General features: G+C 39.1%; 1 protein-coding gene across 1 annotated transcript in view; it reads right to left on the reverse strand.

The window, feature by feature from the left end:
- AKAP7 (A-kinase anchoring protein 7) overlaps window positions 1–22,042 on the reverse strand; it is an 80,082-nt gene extending 58,040 nt beyond the window's left edge. The window contains exons 1-6 of the mRNA XM_033054656.2: window positions 21,883–22,042; window positions 16,452–16,601; window positions 15,284–15,429; window positions 11,893–12,029; window positions 6,885–7,045; window positions 582–694 (exon numbers count right to left, since the gene is read on the reverse strand). Coding sequence (XP_032910547.1) covers window positions 582–694; window positions 6,885–7,045; window positions 11,893–12,029; window positions 15,284–15,429; window positions 16,452–16,601; window positions 21,883–22,042 — 867 coding nt within the window. The remainder of the gene's footprint in view (window positions 1–581; window positions 695–6,884; window positions 7,046–11,892; window positions 12,030–15,283; window positions 15,430–16,451; window positions 16,602–21,882) is intronic.
- Between the last annotated feature and the right edge of the window lie 1,185 nt (window positions 22,043–23,227).

Here is a 23,227-nt window from a genome sequence, read left to right on the forward strand (position 1 = left end):
AGTATTGCTTCTGTATATTTTGCTTCTATATATTTTAATCCCAGTGTTATCCTATTTTCATGTATTTGTGTATTTTGTCAATATACTAATAAATAGGCAAGAAATAACTGCCTGCAAGAGAAAATATAAAAATTATATTATATTAATTTATTAATATATTTTTTCCTCGTTACTCTGAAATTCACCAAAGCATATTCAGAAAGGGAACTAACAGCCTGCCTACTATGTATAATCCAAACAGAAATTCCACAGCTTATTTGCTAATTTTATCCTATTCAGTAAGAAAACTCAGCAAACAAACTGTATGCATACAATTTACCCCTTCTATCCTCTGGTCTTGCCTAATTTCCCAACAGAAAACAGACCATGATACTACTGAGAATATCAAGAGTGGTAAATTACAGCACAGGACTCTTTATATGGTAGATACTTTGATTATTTCTTTAAAAACCAAGTATTAAAGTCTTACCTCTTCAGCTGGTTCCAAAGTAGTGAATATGATGCTACAGCACAAACAACACTGTCCTTCTCCAAATTAAACTTTCTAGATTGCTGCTGAGCTATGTGAAATGTGAGCTCACCTGCTTACGTAGCTCTGTTGATTTTGACAACTTCATGAAAGTCAGATGTGGTTTAAAAGATCTTTCTTCTCCTGCCATGATCCCCTTTTCTTGAAATATCTTTGTCATAGTCTCTGACAGGAGGAGAAAAGCGTATAAATACAAAGATATTACATAATATTATGCTTAAAATGTGCTTTGAAATGCAATTTTAGTCATGGCTCCTTCACTTGAAAGAAACAAGATAAGTACTAAAAGGCAGGGAGATTTCTACTCAATTTTGAAGATACATATTATTCTTCAGAGGTATATATTATTTCATGTGAAAATGGACATAATATTTCATGTGAAATATTTGAAGTTATTAGTTAAATAATAACAATTAGAAAGCTGTTCATGCAGTCCGATTTTGCTATCAAAAAAGAAACTCAACTTCAGCACTGTTGAGGAGTCACTCTCACTGGAAGTGTGGGAAACTTCAGGAGAACTCTGAGTATGTAACAGAATTCTCAGTTTTAAAACAATGTTCTGTGGTGAATTCTATTATTGTTATTTGGGCAATCTCCCACTCAGACCAGAGGAGATTTGGAAGTGAAAGCTCTAAGTTTTGGCACTGGATTTACATGCCAGCATTAGAGAACATATCAGGCATGCTGATGATTTTTGCTTGCGTTTTAAAGCGTCACTGTTGCCTAATTTCCTACTTTTATCTGTTTATAGTCCAGGCCAAAACAACTCTACAACACTGACCTGGTTTACTACTTCGCAACTAATCTGCCCAATGTAATGTTTAATTTCTTGGAAATAAATTTCAGTGTAACTTTTGAATTACGTTCCATGTTTTCTTTTTAAATACTTTAAACATTAAAAATTTCTGTTTGAATAAAGGTTTAGATAAAAATAAAAAGAAAAAAACCCTGTGGTAAAAAAATACTGGCAAATAGAGTATTTTTATTGCTGAAAAACTGCAAAACCTTAAGCTTTTTTTTTCTTTGCAAGTACAACTTCCAATTTTTCACTAAGTGTAGGTCTAGCTCACTCATACAATCAAACTAAAATCAAAATAGGGGAAAAATTATCATCCTATCACATAAATTTAATCATCCCCTAACAAAACAATGTATGTTCATTTAATTATTTTTTTTTTGCTTGATATTCAACAGTCCTTTTTCGGACATCTGGAAGAAACAGCATCACCTTGGGAAGCAAACAACACAAGTACACCTGACCTGCTTGTTTTATTTTAAATTTTGTCCATGGGAAACATTTCTAAATTTACACTGAATCCCCACTAAGCTTTCTGGCTCCTGTATCTATTCTCTAAACAGTACAATTTGGGGACCCACTGACACTGATGTTCCAGCAAAGAGTAAATCTTACCAGACCCAGGTTTATGCTACCATGTGATGTTCTGACTCAGTCTTGTGCACAGCAGTTTTTTTTTTTCCCCTGTGAAAACTCCAGGTTTTTTTCTGCCGTCGCATCTTAGGCCATGCAATCTTATCTCACACTGTGCAATTAGGATCTCTGCTGATGAAGATTTGCACCTCTCCAGGTGTCCCCTCCTAATTCTGGTAAGAGCTTAGTATCAGAGCAGAGGTTTGCCTCTGATCATGGGACTGGAAACCCAGGGATCTCAGCAGGGCAGACCAATCACACAGTGCTGTGACTGTGTGGGCATTGTGTGGGACAGCTGGGCACCTGCACTTTGCCCTGCTGAACAGAACCACTGGCCTGCCTGTCTTCATTTTGTGTGAAATAGCTTTGTTCAGTATCTGTTAGATTATCTGTTTATGTTTCCAAAATCCTCTTTCATACCTGGCAATTCCAATCGAAAAGAAACAATGAAAAGCTGGGTCAGAGGAGAAAAGCGTGCAGAGAGAGACTGCAGTTTTAAACTTAACGAATTTACATGTGTGTAGGTGTGTCTTACATGTTCTCACAGGCATCAGACTTCTCACAAAGCTGTCATGCCAAAGACATATTAAACATCACAGGCTCAAGACACTGGGCTTGCTGGGACTACAGATAGCCCCAGTTTTGTACAATTTGACATGTACAGAAAAATGTTACAGTTTACTGGTTAAGGGAACTTGTGAACATAATTAACACAGTGTTTCCTTCTTCAAAAATAATGAAAATAGAAAATCTGAGTAAGTGGAGGGGAAAAAAATGAAATAAAGATAAATGTTTTCCTGAGAGTGCAGGAAGGTTACAAGATAATGTAATGCTATTTATATCCATGAAGCTCTTTGAAGAAGTGGCTACAAGAAGGGATTTAACAGAAACTGGAAAGGACAAATGGATGCTGTGGGCAAGAGAAAGTTCTAGGCTTGTGAAACAGCACAAAAGTGGATTTGTCAACTGGCAAATACACAAAAGTTAAAGTTTATGATGGGGATTACCTAAACTGAAAGAAATTAGAGGCCAGTGATGAGAAAAATAGACAGACAATGCCCAGGGGTCTTGACAAATGAGTATCCTCCATCTTTCCTCCAGACATTATCATTACTACTTAGACTGAAAAATCAAACAAAATCGATGTTTTCCTTTATTAGCCTCAGGCTGACTGATGTTTGCAGCTTCAAAGTATACCCTAGAAATGTTAAAGCTATTTTTACAAGCTCAATGACTTCCTGGAACAAATTTTTGGACAGCTTTCAGACTGCCTTTCATGCAGTTTGAAGTACTCTGTAATATCATTTTGTACCTCATTTTTATAATGTCAAAATTACTGAATGTCATCTGCCTCTTACACTGGATGCAGCTGAATCCATTAGACAACTCTTTCCCTATAATTAGAATGGAAATTTGATATATGAAACTTACTCAGAACCACTTTACATGGGAAAACCAAAAATTCAACAGCTAGATCAATACAGAACAGTTCATAGTAAAATTGTATATTGAGCCATACTCCATAATACAAATGGCCATCTTCTTTCCCAAGAATTCTTTAGATACAGGAACCTGCTACATATGTATGTTTAATTCCAGACTATTAATTTCTGCTTGTTTCAGAACCATGTTCCTTCAATTAAAAGGTTTGTAATTTAGAAACAGTATTTTTCTATTGATTTTTTTTTTACTTCACACTTGGAAATGAAGAAAGCTGAGCACAGATAACACGATAGTTGTAATGGTAAGTTAAGCCATGCTAAAATTATTAAGTTCTTAGGGTTTTTTAAGAGATGGGCGATGGGCCAAAAGGTAAGCCAGAACTATTTCCCAATAGTTTCTCCACTGCTCCTTGGTTGTGTATTAGACAGGCTTTTCTACAGTGAGCTGTCACTGTCCCAGACCACTGCCATGTATCAGTGAGCTGTACTGTTATTTCAAGCACTCATCAGGAATATGCGTGGGTTGTTCTGTTTCTCTCCATCACCACACACACATACATAAGAACATTGAGCTTGTTCATACAGTAGGATCCATGGAGCAGCTGGTCCAGGCAATCCCCACTTTGTGCACGTCAGTACCTAAGGTAAGCCTTATAAGACAGTGACAATGTGAAGGCCAAGTTCTAAACTGAAAAATCATAGCTAGAACTTCATAATAAAACTGGTTTCTTATAGTGGCTTTAATCCATTCTCATACTTCCTAAAAGTTTGTTATGATCACAAAAAGAAGTGGGTAAGAGTACCTTCTTTTAAACCACAATAAGCATATTGCTTCATTTTAGTGAGCTATTTATCAGAGCTATAGTAATTCAGTGTTTGGCAGCACAATATGAAAAAGAACGTAGATTAAAATCTAAAAGCATTTGCTGTCCCTGTTTTCAGTTGATTTCAGAGAATCATACTTCCAGCCCCACCTAACTAAACAGCAGCAATTTGGACTGCCTTTTTGTTCACTTTGTACAAATCAGTTGTTTGAATGGAAAATTATAGTACCTTTGAGTTTCCAATTTTTTCATCCTGTGAAATAACCTAAGAACAACTGACAAGAGGCAAAATTCATTTATCATAGCTTCAGTCATCTGTAACTAAAATGAACTAAATTAACTGAATTAAACTATTTCCCTAGGCTGCCTGAAGGAAAGGCAATGCAATTCATTCTCAAATGGATGCTAAATGTGTGGTTTCACAATTTTTAAAGAAGCTCATAAACCATCATCCTTGTCAGAATACACTGTTCCTCTCCAGCCCTATGCCTGCTACTGCTCCTATCTTTTCTGCCAACAGTTATATTGTATTACACAGTAAATTTCATAGGAAAGCTGAATAGGCTAAAAATTAGCTGGCAAAGGTAAAAATGTTAATTTTACCACAGCTGAATTCTCCATGAGGCTGCACAAAGGGGTCAGATTGCTTTGGTATGGTGGCAAAGTAAGTTTATGCTTGAGTAAAGCTGTAACGCATCTAGAGAAGATGAGCAATGTGCCTCGCTTTCCGTTTCTCTCACTCCCTACTGTGGACTGTTAGGAAATCAATTCAGAGAGATTAGACTAAATGTCATTTATAGACAACTAAAGTTCAAGAAAATTACTAAGTTAGTTGTACTCCATGTCAGCCTAACTGTGGTACTACAGTGCAGTCCTCACTGTATTAAAATATTTAAGCAAACAAATCAACATTTCTTAAAAACAAAGGACCAAAAGCAAATGAAATATTTGTATGTTCAAACAGAAGAGTAACTTTTCTGTTCATGAAATACAAGCTCCCTCTCATGGTCAGACCATAACACGCACCATTAAGCCATAAAATCAACATCTGCAAACCCAGTAGGTAAAAAACAGGATCCACTTACTTTTATCAGCTTCAGTATTGTAAATACTATAATATACTTATCAAAGTAAAGATAAAAACCACGCAATTCATTACTTTTCCAAATTAACTTACTACTTGTGCTGGTTTTGGCTGGGTAATCTTCTTCATAGTACCTAGTCTAGGGTTATTTTTTGGATTTATGCTGAACAGAGGTTTTCTCTGCTTGAGTGCATGGCTTTTGCTTTCCCTATTAAACTGTCTTTATGTCAACCCACAAGTTTTCTCACTTTTACTCTTCTGATTCTCTCCCCCAGATGGCCTGAGAAGAGTGAGCGAGGACTGAGCCCCAGCTGTGCAGGACTGAGCTGCCAGCTGGGACTAAACCACAACAGTCCTTTAAATATTCTGCGGTGCAGCAAAGTATAAGAAAGTTTTTCAAAAAGTCCTGTAATTGTATATGTCACTGTAAGTGCACAATTTCTAAAAAGAGTTTGACAAAAAGTTATTAAAATACTCCTCAAACCTCTGTCAGAACAGCTTAGCACTATTCCTGGTAGATAATTAAATAATGCTAATGTCTTTTAAAGGACTTTTGGGAAGTAACTAGCAAATCAGAACAAACAGAAGATTCACATTAGCTCTGCTTTTCCTGGACTTCTGTCTCTTCTCTCTCAAACCTACTTTTACACTGGTATTAGCAGACATACAATGATCACGTTCAGATATTATCAAACAATTTTCTATATAATTTATGGAACTAAATAATCTCCTACCATTTAGAAGCTTTTTAAACTTTTTTAATCTACTTTCTATTGCCTATGTTATCAATATTTCTCCTTCATTCACGTACAACACAAAATAACATGAAATCAAAATTCACCTTAGAACATAGCATAAGTCATACATAATCTTGAATTAGCGAAGCAGTGATTCTTTAATAAATTCAGCTGAGGTCTTTGTAAAAGGTCAAACCAGCTGCACTTCAGAAATGAACCTAATTAATTGCTAGAGAAAACACTGTATTAACAAAGACTTTGTCAATTTTTCCCTTTGTACTGGACTGCAACTAGGTAGTATGACAGCAGCAGTCTTTGCTACTCTGCAAAATGTCCAATATGGGTTATTGCTCTATTAAAAATGGTGTGACCTCACATTCCTCAGAGCACAAAAGATAATTCATCAATACAGAAAAACTCTTTAAAAGAGTCTTTCCAAGGAATAGTTGGAATTGCTGGGATAGTTTTAAAGGACACCAATGAATTACAGACAGTACTGTTCTTTGAGAAATTTTATTTAATATCTGTAAACAACATAGTTTAAGTATAGACTCATAGGCGGATAAAAATGGGACCAAAACAAGGTAGCATGGAGTCTTTACATCCCATTTACAAATCTGCACTGTACTAAATAAAAAGTTATCAGAGAACGGTACTGTCTGTAACTAACATCCTTTTGAAACATGCAAAGTAGACTAGGAAATTATTTATGCAGCATTTACAGTTGTTAAAAGTAAATTAATATTGACTAAATTAGCATCAACGTATCTTTGTGCTCCATTCTCATTTAGGTTGTTGAGAAATCTTTAAAACACTTAAACTAGATTGACAAGTTGTACCTGCTATTTCCTTAAGTAGTGTTGTATGATCATTTTCTGCCAAATTCACAAATCCAACTTGATTTCTGAAGTGATCAATTCCTTGAAAAGACAAATCCACTCTTTTTCCTTTCAGGAGATCGTCTACAAAAATCTTGCTGTCTGAAAGAGCACCAACTGCTCTATCAAGAGGAAAGAAAATACTAATGTCAAATATATTTCTGCTGTTAATATTGCTACTAATCATTATATCAATAAATGTAACAAATATTTTTTAGTATCAGTTTATTATCTACTATGATACTTTTGCACTACTTCCTATCAATACAGTTGTTGTTATTACTATTATTACCACCACCTTTTGCTAAAGGTGAAGTGGTTCATACACTGTGCTGTAAAACCGTACAAATAAGACAGACTTAGCAGTGGGTCTAATTCCTCAAGTCCTCAAGGTATCCAGATACTAACATGACAGTGCCCCTATTACTTTGTGCATCCCATTTAAATAAGATGATTATTCAGAAGTATTTAGTTTTCCATTCTTAAATTAATTCCCCCCCCAATATATCAGTTGAAGTAAGATTCTTCTTCAGTCAAGGTTACTACAGTGTCAGTTAAATTATAAACAGATGTGACATTATATATATAATGACAAAATTGTATGGAAATTACAATTAAGCTCATGGAGAACTGCTGTTAAAAGAGGTACTATCTCAATTTGCATTCACTTTCTGTAAAAGCTACAAGACATGCACACAATAACTGCAATAACAGGGTACAAATCCTGTTTTTTTAATAATCATCTTAATTAGCCACATCAAGTGTATGTACAGTTACATGAAATAATTTTGACCTGCACTAAAAGTGATTCAAATTCTGAACAAAAACCAATAAACATTCTTGGTGTTTGCGAAAAGATCTCTCACATCTCACAGTTTTAATTCTATTCAATGAACCTGAATTTAATCTTTTCCTCAAATTGATACACTAGATGGCAGTAATAGGTTAAAAATACTCAAAAGATGTATTTTTACTTTTTCTGTTCTAGCTGAATGAAAGCAATCACCATGATTTCTACAGAAGGTTGAATGATTTCATTGAAGCCTACAATTCCAAGAATCTCTGCACATTCCCATTGTGTTTAACAATGGTGTGAACTGTGCATTAACTGGAACCTAGGCCAAGTTAAGGAACACATGAAGGTTGATTACATGACAAAAAATCCTTCATTGATAGACCCCTCCTGCGGCCTTTTTAGAGGGCTTTAATCTATAAGCTAGAAGTACAGTAATTTCACGAATACAAGTCACACCACTTTGACTAAAATTTTGCTCCCACACCGGAAATGCGGCTAACACTCAGGAACGGCTAATATGTGAATAATTTTCTGACATTTCCACCCCCAGAAGTGGAAACCGAGGTGCCGAGTCGAGCAACCTGCCAGTAAAAGCCGGCATTTCGCGATTGTTACAAATTGTTACTCTGTTGCGCCGCGGGTGGAGCTGGCTCCCTGCAGGCAGCACGGGGCAGGGAGAAGCGGGGGAGCTCTCTCCTTCCCTCCTCTGCCGCAGCCCGGAGGAGAGATGGGGGGGCCCCGCGCCGCCATCCCCGCAGCCCATGGGGTAAGCAGGGGGCTCCTGCCCCTGCCTGCCGCGGCAGGAGCAGGCAGGTTCCGCCTCTGCCTGCCGCCGCGGGTGCTGGCGGGCTCCGTCCCTGCCTGCCACCACAGGGCAGCACCGGGGTGGGGCGAGTGAGCCCAGCGGCAGTGGTGGCGGGCCCCGAGCGGTCCCACCGAGCTGGGCCCTCTGGCCCCGTCGGCAGCCCCGAGCGGGCCGAGCCTGCACAGCCTTGCCGTGGTTCTGTTACTATTTGGCAACTTTGTTGCACGCAGGTCCTTGCTGCAAACGACAGAGCGGCTTATACTCAGGTGCAGCTTATTTATGGACAGAGAACAAAATGTTTGCCAACACCCAGAGATGCAGCTTATAGTCCATGCGGCTTGTATTCGTGAAATTACTGTACTTCAGCTCCTTTATTTTAAACACCAATGTCATTACTTGTTCCTTGTAAAAGATATATTACTTTAACTGTAGTCTCTATCACTTATTTACCCACTTATCACTGTTAGACAAGCCTGTTCCTGTGTCTTCCCTATGTGCTGTACTTCTAGACCTTTCAAAAACACCATCTAATACTGGTTCTACCTGTCAGATTACTTCACAAAAAAGCAGGTATAGATTTATTTACCAACATGAACCTAAAAATTAGTCCAAAACAAGTACAGATATTTCAAATACACTCAGTCAAACTAAGTTAAAGCTTGCAGAGGGCTTTTAAGTATGGATTCATTAATGTATCTAAAATCCATCTCTGGATTTTTTACATGTGAAAACTAGTCCGCAGAATGTCCATGGCAGGCTCTGTTCCTCAGCTCAACTAAGATTTGTATTTCCATACTGTAGGATCTGCTGCAGAACTCACTGACCAGCCTAAGTCTGCCTGATGAGTTCTATGAAAGGTTAATCCACACAGCACAGTGTGCTTTCGGTTTAGCACTGTGGCACTGAAGATCTAGTTCTGCTTTTTCTTTTATTTATAATCTTGCAAACTCTAAAATATTTAGAAAAATAATTGTCATCTCACTCTAGCTATCTTGCCTTTTGTATTCTATCAACCACTTAAAATGTCTAACAATTGCTTTGTAAGAATAATGCACAAGGACAAACATTTCCACTGAAGTCAATAGCTAAAAACACAACAATGGTGTTTTTTATTCCATACCAAATAGTATTTACAATGCCAACTAGTAATTACACTCAGTGCAACTAATCCACAGAGATACCCTAAAAGTTTTCAAGCACTTTGATCTAAAGTCAAAAAGGAAATTAAAAAAAAAAAAAAGCAGCATATTCTAAGTGAACATAAGCTAGAATTATAGAAGCAGTGTCTGCTTTCTTTCTATATTGTTGTAATGTAAATACTGTAGCACTTAAAATTCACAAAGTTTCCTTTTGGAAATTTCTGAGTTTTAATTTTGATCACTTGTTAGAAAAACCAATCTCACAAAAAAATGCAAACTCAATTCCATCAGTTCTGTTATTTGTAATGCAAAGGTGAGGTTTCACAGTCTTTGACAGAAAACTGGCAAGAAAACCTTGACACGATAATCTCATAATTAGGCATTTACTGTGAAGGCAGGCATCCTGATTTCTAGCACCTGATCCTATGACTATGCATACAGTTAGCATAGAGTAGAACTTCTTGGCTTGAAGGGAGTGCTGTCATGACTCTTGATTGCTTTCTTTCTTTCTAATTTCAAAATCTCACATTCTTGATTTCATACAGTCCTACAAAAAGAGATGTATAGTGTATTCATGAAGGCTAGACCACAGTCAATCAGTTAGAAAACTCACATGGGAATTGCAGGTCTGGAATCCTTTCGAAAGAGCGGCCTAGAATACAGATCTTCCATTTTCATGGTGAAAGCTGTATGTACTAAAATACCATACAAAGGGCTTTGTGCTGAATTGAATGTTATGTTTAGTACATTCTTATCACGCATTTGACTTCAAATAGCATTCAACACATTTCATTTCTGTATAGACAGAGGCACTATTGTGCAAACACAGTTGAAAAACTGTAGATATCTACTAAGTAACTTAATGGATCCAAACCTAAGGATCTGTGAACTCTCAGATGCCCAGTTGACTAGCTGCACTTTCTTTAAGTTACACACATTACACACAGGTTCTTTTGCCAGCCTGGATCTTGCTTTCTTTCCATTAACCTGATATCAAAAATTGGTGAAGCAAAAAATAGGCAAATTCAGCACTTTACTCTTTGAGATCTCACAGAAGATTAAACAAAAAAACATCAGTTATGAATTTGTTTTTAAAAATCTCATTTAAAAGAACATGCAGTCTAGAATACCTGAGGATAGCTGAGCTAGAAACCTATAGGAGGCATCTGGCCAGGGAAGGGGTGAATCTCTGAGGAAGCTGCTGCTGACTAGAGGACACTTCTGAATGCCTGGACTGTAGAGTTCTGGTGGGAGAGGTAGAGAAGAACTCTGTAAGTCAGTGCTTTGGAGGCATTCAGACAGTGAAAGCTGAGAAGGGGCTCACAGATTAGCAGAATATCCTGAATTTGAGAATATTTGTTTTAGTATATAGTTTTGGACTCTTAAAAATAGTCATGAAGAGGCACATGTGCTTTAAGGTATTATCCCATGCTCCTTTTTTAAGAAGTTTGTACTTCAAACCTTAAAAAAAAATCTCACATGAACAGCTGGTGGTTGTTCTCACCAATTTTCAGGTGCAATCACAGTTTACTCATTAACCAGGCACGTGGAGAGGGGAAGGAATCTACCAGATCTAGTATCCTTTGCTTGCCTTTTTATTATTCTCTGTTCCTGGCTGTTTCTCTTCCCTTAGCTCAGACTGTTGAAGATGCTGACAAATTTGCATCTTCACAGGACAGGTAGGAGTACAGAGATCTCAAGGATATAGCATTCAAAGAAAACAAGTGTGTAAATCAAGGCAACTGATTTAGACATGCTGATTATTCATTATTTTTAGGTGTGTCAAATGCTTTCAGCCAAAGTACTTCTACTTATTAGAAGCATGCCCTTGACTACCAAATAGTTCCTACATTCTACCTTGGATTCTCACTTTCTTACGAACAATCTGCACTTCAACAGATTTTCAATTCCCCTGTCCCCTATATCAAAACATTGTTTTAAAATAATTACTTAAGCAAACATGAGCTCTGTGTGTGCAAGTTCAGCACACAGCAGGAAAAACACAAGGGAAAAACACATGCTTTGTTCACAACTTATGACATACCATAAGTTAGGAAAATGGCTAATATTACGATTAGTATTTTAAAACAACATTAATTAAACGTCCAATAACTCTAGTAAATTAGGGCTGTGTATGGCACAAAAAAGTGTCAGTTAACCTTGCTAGTCTCTTTATGAACACATCAAGCAAAAATACTAATATATACTTAATTTACACTCAATACCTACATGCGAATTTCTTCTTCACTGGATAAATGCATCACTAACATGGTGACATGCAGTGAGCCAGAGCGAACCATTGCTTTGGAAAGCCTTTGATCCTTTTGTATTATTGCATCTTGGACAGCCTGAATACTGCCAGTAATCTGGGAAGAAAGACACAGAAACAATAGTTAGCCACTACAACAATTACTGTATCCCATCATGCAAGTGAACAAGAAAGCACACAAACTAAAAACAAACGTTTATGTAAAAACCATTCTAACAGAAAAAAGTTTTATCCTCTGACAAAGCTGTGCTAATTGACCTGAGTGAACCCAAAATGGAGTGATCAATAAATCACTGGACTCTCCCCATCACATCTTAACAGGAGATTCCTTCCATAAGTATCATAGATTCCTGAAGCAGATTAAGATCATCCAGTTTTACACTGCCAGTAATACCACAAAAAGCTTCTTCAAGGAATTTTTCTGCCCACTCTGCTAAACGTCTATCTTGCTATGCACAAGTAAGTGACTGGAAAAAATTGATCTTTGCAAGACTGGGCACACAGAATATTCAGTAAATAATTCTTAGAGATATCCGATTTGCAATTCTGATTATCTCATCCAATAGACAGATAAAATGTACATATACCCTTCAAATGTATTTAGACAAATTTCCTTCCAACAGGTATAGAGTTCTAACTTCATCCATCTTTCTATTTAAAAATACTGGAATTACATTTTTTTATTGAAAGTTATTTATATGGTTATACATGCTCTATAAATTGTAACCAAAATGGTTACAGTGCTTGACATTATACTAGCTGTATTGTAGCAGTTTAAAAAACAAAACACCAAAAACCTGCAACAATTCTTGAGTATGTTAGTGAAAATTAAATCGAGTGCAATAAACCTGACCACTGACAAAATTAATTACTTCTTAAAGCACAGTGAACAAAGACATTACAGACAAATCATCTTTGGTGTATAAAGTCTAAAAGAAGCATTCTGAAAACTCCAGTCTCTCTTTTTTGCTGTTTGTTTACTTGAAATTCAGTGGTGCATATTTCACAAATGAAGTGTACAGACTTGACTTTTATAAGATAAGCACAAGTGGCTCTTAGGTATAAAAAAAGCATTGATATAGTTCAGTGACTCTGTTAAGGCACACATATATTCCCCCACAATCTAATGGGATTTTTCTGACTGAATTTATTTAGATGAGTTTTGCCATGCAGAAGTTTTACCTAATGAGCCATAGATATCTAGTAGAGTCATATAACTAAATTGCAACTCAAAGTAACCAATGCTAGCGAGGACAAAAGGTAAAAGCTACTTGCCAGAAGAGGTAATATGGCATTTACAAAACCACAAATGTCTTAAGTAGTGTAGGACAGATGAAGAAAATTCCACCAACATTTTATCATAAATCATGTTGTAATAAGACCATCTACCTTCATATGTCAGAACTGACCTTATCCTGGATAAATAACAGTTTCATTGTTTCAGATACAGGAGGAATTTAACCCATATTTAAGCAAAGAACTGGTAAATGTGATACCCACTAATTACAATGCATTGATTGAATAATTATGTAGGTTTATAACCTAAAGCAAAACAAAGAAACGAAAAGCAAATAAGTGTGATACTAATTACAATTTCATTCAATTTTCAACTACTGCTTCTAAATTTAATTTGCACCTGTTAGTTGGCAAAGGAAAAAAATATAAATGTAAGCCCTTCAGAGTACAGAAGACAGAAGTGGAACTGTGTTTAACTACTTTTGCATGAGTAATAATGCCAAGTTCAATATAAACTCAAAATTAATGGATCAACACTTTTAATTTCTGAAGATTTAAAACAATTAAAATGAAAACAAGGAAACTGTTAATTTTCCAAGAGGAACAGTGGATTAAATGTTTCAGAAATATCCTTTATTACAAAATATCCTCTGTGTAAGGCTTAAATTACCAATAAAATACAAAGAAATAATAATAATGCTTAAAATACTTCACTGGAATAAAATCAGATCTTCAAAAAAATAAAGGTCTCTCATTACCAACTTAAATACTACCAGCGATTACCAGATTCACTCCAGATATTAAGAAACCAGGTGTCTAAATTGGCTAATATTGCCTACAAAAATTCCAACTTGTATTTTCTACTTTCAGAACAACTCTACCTCTAAGGCAAATATAAAAAAAGCTTTCTAGCAAAGTCCTGGAATTCCCGATTGCTCTGAAATTGAATTTAAAGAGTTTTTTCTTTACCTCTATAAATGATATGACTAAATAATCACATATAAAAAAACCAAGGATACTTAAGACCTTCCCAGTCAACCCTTGAGCATAGTAACAATCGTCAGCAGAATTCTCAGTTATCAGATTATATAACCCTTACATTATTCTTGCACTTATTAAATTGTGGAATCTGTTCAACAGATCTGGAAGATATTTTAGAATAAGATGTCACAAAGGATATTCTACAATATTTCTATCAGACTATCCTGGATCTTATAAAACCAGCCTTTACAATCTCTTCTTCACATATTACATTTTGAAGAATCAAAGACAGCAGTGTCATTTTCAAATCTCTTTTATTCTCATTTCATATTTTCTTAATCTTCTTTTACTTTTTCAGAAAGCTGATAACACAGATGTAGGATGAGTTAAAATTCATCTGAGATACTTTCTGGTATTAAAAAACCCCCACGAACTAAATGCAAATGGTATTAAACTGCTGAATTCAACTTGTTAAACATAAGGCACCTACTTCCCTTGTTTCAGACATGAAAGATATCAAAGATGTACCAGAGACAACCTGCAGCATGCAAGAAATAATTTTAATTTACTGCCTAAATGAGGCAATTCATATAATTGTAAGAAAATACATTTTCTTAAAGAGCTCTTTGCATTTCCTGAATCCATGTGAGCATCATCTTACTAAAACAGTTATTTGAATTTTAAATGAGCCATTTTACTGGAAAATGCCAAACTACAAACTGCCAAGTTAAAACAGTAACCCATCCAAATATCAATCTGTATCTGTAAAGAAATCTAAAAATATTGCTAGAGTTTTTATTATTAAATAGGAATGTCTCTCTTCCTTATTCTACGTGAACAACAAAACAGGCAATATGGTAACACTATAGAGGGGTAATTTCATCCAGCTTCAGTGAAATCCACAAGACCGACAAAAATGTAGGCATTTTTCCTCCAGTCTTTTTTAGAAAAGCAATTTTATTCACAAAAATGTTACGTAACATAGCATTACTCATTGAATAGACTGCTAATGTTTCTCTAAAAATACCTGAAAAAAATTGTTTTGCATAATATCAAACACCGTTCTTCTCATAAACACATGCAGCTGTTGAAGTAATTCTGGTTATACCAAATTAGCATAACAAAGAATATCACCTTTGGATTAGTAATTGGAAGAGAAATGAAGTAATTTGGCTGATATTGTTTATTCTTTTTCTTCTTTCTCTCCATGTCTTCTTCAATTTCCCTTCCAGTAGTCTGCTTTCTTTTCTTCTTAATACTTAGTTCAGAAGTTGCATGCACTGAAGAGGGGAAAAAAAAAGTTACTTCCAGCACACAGACATTTAAACAAAGATACTCTAATTATCACACCAACAGAAGCTGGACTTCAGTCAACTGACTGGAACATGTCTTCCCACTCACCTGCTCTGCATGCTCTGAACTGTCTGACTGTGATCCAGCTGTGACCTGAATTAATGTAGCCATACAAATGAAGCACCACACCTGAACTAACAGCTACACCTCTAAGCAAGGTTCATAAGCTGCTCACACAGACAGACACATGGCTTCCAAACCACTGAGACTCCCATAGTCAATGTATGCAAATTGTCCACACTTGAACATGGACATGACTGTAGAGCAGAAGGGCCAATATTAAACTTCCAAAATCCCACACATTCTGCATTTTGAAATATAAAACGCAGTAATACGTAGGATTATTAAAGCAAAAAATTGTAGTAGACTACAACCTATAGCACAGGAACCAAACCCAGTCCAGAAGAAAACATCATACCAGCCAGATCTGCTCTCTACCACCTCCTTTCCCAGAGACACCTTCTGATATAGTGAAAGAAATGTGCCTGTTCTCAGTTCTTCCTTTGCACACGACTGTTTTTCTCTCAGGTCACTTCCTTGAGCCTTTACAGACCCTCTCCCACCACATGGCCTGATACACACCCATAAGCTGACCATGCTGCAGAAATCCAGTGCCCAATTAGAAGTGTACTTCCAGACTCATGCTGGGAATACACATATTGAAAGACAACTCAGAAAACCCATCACCTGAGAAGCTCATATACAGTAATGTGAATTGACATGTCTTTATTCTGTGACTCATTGCTCCACAGGATAACAAAAGGGTGAATTCTTAATATGCTCAATTACTGCAGGACTGAATACTAATAAGAGAGGCTCTGGACTGTAACCTGTTTGCAGGGAGACTGCTCCATGTACATGGCCCATGTGTCCATGCCAACAGGTAGGACCAAGAACTGAGTGCATGATGTGTCTATGCTTTCATGTTACTTCTTTTTAATGTACTTACTAGCACATTCATCTTCAATATCTGTGTCCACAAATGGCATTTCTGACATTAGAGAGTCTACTGAATCAGCAGCACATGGCTCTTCTCTGTGTTGTGTTTTTTCCTTATTCTCTTCAAAGATTTTCTTTTGCTGTACATTTTCCAGCCCATCTGTAATATTTTTAGAGTAGGTGGGTCTTAGTTTTTTATATAAATAGCTAAGAGACATTATACATAAGCAACATATCAAGTAAACATTTCATTAATTATCAGCAAATATTGAAATATAACCCCACAAGAATCCTGTTCTCCTTTGTCAACAGATCAGTAAAAATATCTCAACATTTTATGTGAAATAGCAAATAGACTTCTGCTTTCTATATTTTAATAACCTCTGGTCTTGTTTGGTTCCAAGTAAATGAAATTACTGCAAAAAAACCCAAACTTATAACTGAGCAAAAAAAAGAATACCCTTCAGACATCACAAAGTTCGTTTTAGATAATGATAATGACATATGAAATTCAGTGTAGACAAATATTGGCAAATTAATCCACTGTAAACACACTGAAAATGAGGCATGAAGAAGCAGGAGGGGAATCCTAACATTGCACTTATAACAAAGGGTTCTAAGCTGACTCTATCATTCAGGAATGAGATGATTACTATTCCTGCATCTCCCACTCAGTATAGCATGTTTTAGACAGGAATAATCTGAATTTCTCATTCTAAAACTTGATTTTTAGTATTTAAGCTAAAGAGGGAAATCAGTGTAAATGAAAATAGATCTTGCATGTTCAAAGATATACATAAAGTTCTACATCAGAGTAATACCACAATAACAGAATATTTTCAGTTAGGACAGAATAATGTCCACTAACAAGTTTTTTAAAAGGTCTTTTTCCCTGAGAGCACTAACTGAGCATGAGTCATTTCCTTATGTCTACTTCACGCTCCTCTACCAGTAAACTCTAATACTGGCACATTAAGTTATACCTTAAAAAAAGAGCAAGCAAAGTCTTCTCTAGCAGCAAACAATGAGCATATAATCAGGCATCCAGCAATACACTTTTGGGACAACTCCACAATGGGATTACTGTAGTGGAAGGAGGCGTATGTTAGAATTGCAGTTTATCCCAGGACAGCTCATTACTACAGACAACACACTTTCAGAGTCCCTCTCATGACCAGTGCAGATGGCCCAAATCTGGCCTAAGAGGAAAATTCAGCAGCAAAAGCGTACGCTATGTTCTTGAGGCATGCAAGGTTACACATGTATAAAATCCGTATTACGGACCCAGTGTGGGTGATTATCACCCTGTGGAATTTTTTTTACACATATCACCTTATGCTAGGGAAGATAAATAAAACAACAACATGATTAAATGCTAATTCACTCCAGGCTAAAGCAGGGAGGCATAAATCACTCAGCGGTTGTAGTCTGACACCTAACTTTGTCCCCCCAGGCTATTCAAAGGAAACAAAGTATTTAGCTTTGTTACTTGTTCCCCCTGCAGACACTTAAGAACTATGCATAACAAACAGATGCGAAAGCAATAATAACATTATTACTTAACATTTAGATTAAAGCTTACACGAAACAGACTGTTTCTGGTATCCACAAGCATACAGAAAACAACCCTGGATCCAAGGATATCTCAAAGACAAGACAGAGGTCCATTAAACTGACAGACAAGTAGGTCAGGCTGGGGGAGAAAAACCTCAAAATTCAGCAGTGCAGAATCATCATCAGCTGGGAGCAAAAGGGGTTTCTCAAGGTAGCATCAGCTACAGAACAAGGACTCACATAAATCTGAGAGGTGTATATTGCAGATTACAGATTTTCTTTGTCAGCTCAAAAAGCAATATACTCATGCCACTTTGCAAAATGCTGCCTGTTCACAACAGTAAAGGCACAGCTAAAGTAATTAACAATGCACCTTCGGTAAATTGAACTGAGCAGGCACTGTGTCTAGATTCTACAGCTTGTGCCTCTACCAAAAGAAAAAAAATTCCCTCACTTTTTTGGAAATACTAATTAAAGAAATCAGCAACAAAATTCAAGAGTTGCATTCTAGTCACTAAAACAACATGAAAACAAGATTTTTCAAAATAATTGACATAATGTTGATAATCTGAAACCTACAGTACAAAACCAGGTTCCATAGGAACTCCTTGACCATCAAGCACTTACAGGATAAGCTCTGTTTCTTAATCGCATGCTTAATTATTTGCCCAAATTTCATATATGAGTAGTTGTATTCATCATTCCTTTACTTGTACTTAGGTGACTGCTGATCTTCACCAGCATTTGTCATCTGTTCCAGCAGAAAAAAAAAATAAATCATTATACACCTACCTCATGGAGACCACAAAAATAAGGAGCAATAAAACATATTGTGCTCTGATCCCAGCTGCCTTCTCTACATACTCAGATTATTGTTTCAGATAGAATAATATTCTATTATTTAACATATAAGTATCACAGATCACAGTGAGACTTGATCTTCAGGCACTGTTCCCTGTTCATTACGTTTATGTGTGTAATAGATTTATCACAGAATCAATTAGGTTGGGAAAGACCTCTGAGATCATCAAGTCTAACTTATGACTGAACACCACACTGTCAGCAAGACCATGGCACTAAGTGCCATGTCCAGTCTTTCCTTTAGTAGACATGACTTCAACACCTCTCTGGACAGTCCATTCCAATATCTGACCAGTCTTTACATGAAGAATTTATTCCGAATGTCCAGCATAAACCTCTCCTGGTGCAGCTTAACTCTGTGTTCTCTTGTCCTGCTGCTGGTTGCCTGGAAGAGGCCAATCCCCACCTGGGGAGGCTACAGCCTCCTTCCAGGTAGTTGTAGAGAGAGATAAGATCCCCCTGAGCCTCCTACTCCAGGCTAAACACCCTCAGCTCCCTCAGCTGCTCCTTGTCAGACTTTTGCTCCAGACCCTTCACCAGCACCATTGCCCTTCTCTGGACATGCTCCAGGACCTCAATGTCCTTCCTGAATTGAGGGGCCCTGAACTGCACACAGGAGTTGAGGTGTGACCTCATCATTGGCGTGGTCAAATACATCGGAATAATCACTGCCCTGGTCCTGCTGGTCACACTACAGCTGATACCATTGGATGCCATTGGCCTTCTTGGCCACCTGGGCAAACTGCTGGCTCATGTTTTGTTGACTATCAAAACCAGTACCCCCAGGTCCTTTTCCATTTCCCAGCCGTTCTGTCCCCAGCCTGTACTGCTGTGGGGGATTGTTGTGATAATCACAACAAAGGTGATACAACCTCTTTTTTCCCCACCAAGTTCCAGTGAAAGCTTCCTGCTCAGCCAGGCTAGTCTTCTCCCCTACCAGCTTGTCTTTCAGCACACAAGCGACTTCAGGATTTCTTTCTTTCCATATATCCAGCCTTCCTGGGTCCCTTTGTTTTTAAGGGCTGCTTCCCAAGGGACTCTCTAAATCAGTGTCCTGAATAGGCCAAAGTCTGTCCTCTGAAAGTCCCAGGTAGAGGTTTTGTTGATGCCCCTCCTCACTTCACCAGGTACTGAAAATTCTTATAGCATTGTGGTCGCTCTGCCCAAGGCAGCCTCTGACCACCATATCTCTCACCAGCCCTTCTCTATTTCTAAAGAGCAGATCTAGCAGGACACCGTCCCTGCAGGTTCCCTCACCAACTGTGGCAAGAAGTTATCGTCCAAATAAGACTCCAGGAACCTCCTAGACTGACTCCTTTCCACTGTGCTGGGTTTCCAGCAGACACTGGCAGGTTAAAGTCTCCAACAAGAACAAGGTCCGGTGATTACGAAACATCATCCAGCTGCCTACGTGATATTCCATCTGCCTCTTCATCCTGGTTGGATGCTCTGTAATACACTCCCACCAGGATATCTAGCTTACCAGCCTTCACCCCTTGGCACTCAACCTTATCATCACTATCCTCAGGCTCTCTGCAGTCAAAACATTCCCTGAGGTTCAGAGACACCCCACTGTCTCTTCTTCCTTCCCTGACCCCTCTGAAGAGCTTGTGGCCACCTGCTGCAGCACTCCAGTCATGACAGTCACCACATATCCCCGACGGTGCCTATGTCACGGCTTTCCTGCTGCCTCCAGTTCCTCCTGTTTGTTACCTGTACTGCAGGCACTGGGGTAGATGCGCTTCAGCTGGGCTACCGCATGCACCCTCATCCCTAGTGAGCCTGGTCTCACCCGCTTTGTCCTTCAAACCTTCTCAATTAACTCTCACAACTCATTGTCCAGAATACTTTTGCCTCTGTTAGACAGGCGAACATCCTCGGCAGGCCTGGTGCCACGCAAATCCCCCCAAATCCCATCTTTAAGCCACATGTTGATCACATGGGTCTTCCTGTTCCTTCTAGCATTCATCCCTAATACCAAAGAAATTGAGGAAAACACCATCTGTGCTCCTGTCCCTTCAACAAGATAACCCAGTGCCTTGAAGTCCTGTTTGATTACCCTGGTACCTCTCTCGTCAACCTCGTCACTGCCAACCTGGACAGCCAGCAGTGGGTAGTAACCAGTGGGCAGAATTAGCTCAGGGAGTCTCTTGGTAATATGTTTTACTTGAGCCACAGGAAGTCATCAGACTTTCCTGTGGAATGGGTCCAACCAGTCTACAGCACCTTCAGCTCCTCTCAGAAGCAAATAATCCACTATAGCTACCTGTATTTGTGATCTGCCTGGTTAACTGCATTGCTATGGAAGACTCTGCAGATAAACCTTCTTCCCCACTGTTGTCTGCCTGGCCCTCAAGATCCAGGGCCTCCATCTATTCCATACAGGCACCTGGGGAGGTAAGGGATGCCCAGAGAGGATTCTTCTACCTCTCTGAGCAGCGACCCTTTTCCATTCTCCTGGCAAGAGGGTTGGGGCTCCTTGACTCTAGCTGAGCTTTCACCTGCTGCTTTCTCTTCACATTTTAAATAACAAATGCATCCTTCAAAGACAGTTTAACTGAGAGCTACTGTAGAAGTAGATGGTCTTGGTGTGGATGCATTTTGAACCTCTAGAGCCAGCACTACAGTTTACATAGCTAAGGAAATAATATAATAATAATAATAATAATAATAATAAAAAAAATAATAATACAGTTTATTGTGGGGAAAAAGTGGTGGGATTAGCATTCAGCCAGGTCAGATACACAGTTAGGGAACTAAAAAGAAAAGGAGTAGTAGTAAACTTAGGGGGAAAAAAGGTAGATCTAACGTCCAGTCAGGTCGGACGCATACACTGTAGGCAAGCCTCGGGTCTGAGCGGGGCAGGCAGGGAAGCGCCGGAGCCCTATCAACAAGAGCCCACAATTAAGTTGAGAAGTTTTCCCCTGCGCCCCAGCGTCCTCCCGCAGCCCAGGGGGAGGCGGGCGCGGGGCCTTACCAGCGCCTGCCCTCTGCCCCCGCCCCGCACCGCTGCCCGCGCCTCTCACCGTGCTCCGGGACCGCGCCGGCCGCGCTCCGGGCATCGCCCCCGGCCCGCTCCGCTCCCTCCGCCGGCCGCAGCGCCATGGGCACGGTCCGCCGGCCGAGCACGGCTCGGGTCGCCGCCGAGCACAGCGCGGGGAAGACCCGCTGCAGCAGCGGCCGCATGCCCGGCCGGGGCGAGCAGCGCTGACCGCCGGGAAGCTGCGGGGCCGTAGCGGGTCTGGCGGAGCCTCCGCGCCCCTCGGGGAAGCAGCGCGGGACCGGGGCCGTGCGGCCGTGGAACTACAGCTCCCGGCACGCTCCACGGCGGGCACGGCGGGAGGCGGGGCCGGCCCTCAGCGAGCGGCGCGGCCTGCAGCCCGGGATCCGCCATTGCCGCGCGGCTTTTACTCGGTGTCTCAACCAAAAGTGGCTCCCCCAGCGCTCGTCCCAATGGGGGGCTGCAGCCAGGGGGAGTGATGTCCCTCAAAATAATCGGCTGTAGCTTAGGGCGGCAAAGCGATAATTAACAGTCGTAGCAGCGGTCTGGGGGAGAATAGCCAGTCTTGCTCTGGATGTGCTCTGCTTTACGCAGCCCCGGGCACTCTGACCGCCGGCACTAAGGGCTCTGCTCTGGCTGTGCAATCTCGTGTTGAGAATGGCCTCAAGGGGGATAAATTACATGGAGAATAGAAATGTTCAGTTTCCCTGAAGTTACTGAGTAGATCTTAAAAACTGACTGGCAAAGAATGACAAAAGGATGTAAAGGTATGCACACAGGATTATGAAAGTGGCTGGAACCAGTGGAGAAACAGATAAAAAGGGCTGTGTATGGGAGAGGCTGTTTGTGTGAGGGAAGGAAGGGGAGATGGTCTTTTCCTGCTTTAATAAAGACTTGGTGCCTCTTGGAAGCCAAATCCCGTCAGGGTGTTTGATGGGAGAAGCCAAGCTAAATGCCACCTGGTGCTTTTGCTTATTGGCTTATCCATGTAAACCAGATCTGAGGGAGCAGGTGATACATATGCACATAAAGGCTCCTACTTTCGTTTTTAAATACAGTAGGGATGGTGTCACAACTCATCAGTGGAGGAGTGATATTAGTTGTAAATGCTCATCAGGCTGAGCTCTTGTGTTTTTAACTTTGGCAACCAGCCCATTGTTGAGCCTCTAGCTGTTGGCTAACAAGCCCTTAAATTCTTACATTTCCACAAACATGGTGGCTGACTAGTCCTTAATTTTATACCATACACTTCATTACATTCTCAACTTGCAAAGCAAACTTCTCAAAGGTGCTGGCCCGGAAGCCACAACACTTGCCACAAGCTCCCTACACCCACAACAAAGTTCAATATGGGAGGTAGAATATGATAG

Source organism: Catharus ustulatus, chromosome 3, assembly GCF_009819885.2.
Source record: "Catharus ustulatus isolate bCatUst1 chromosome 3, bCatUst1.pri.v2, whole genome shotgun sequence".
Classification (NCBI taxonomy): domain Eukaryota; kingdom Metazoa; phylum Chordata; class Aves; order Passeriformes; family Turdidae; genus Catharus; species Catharus ustulatus.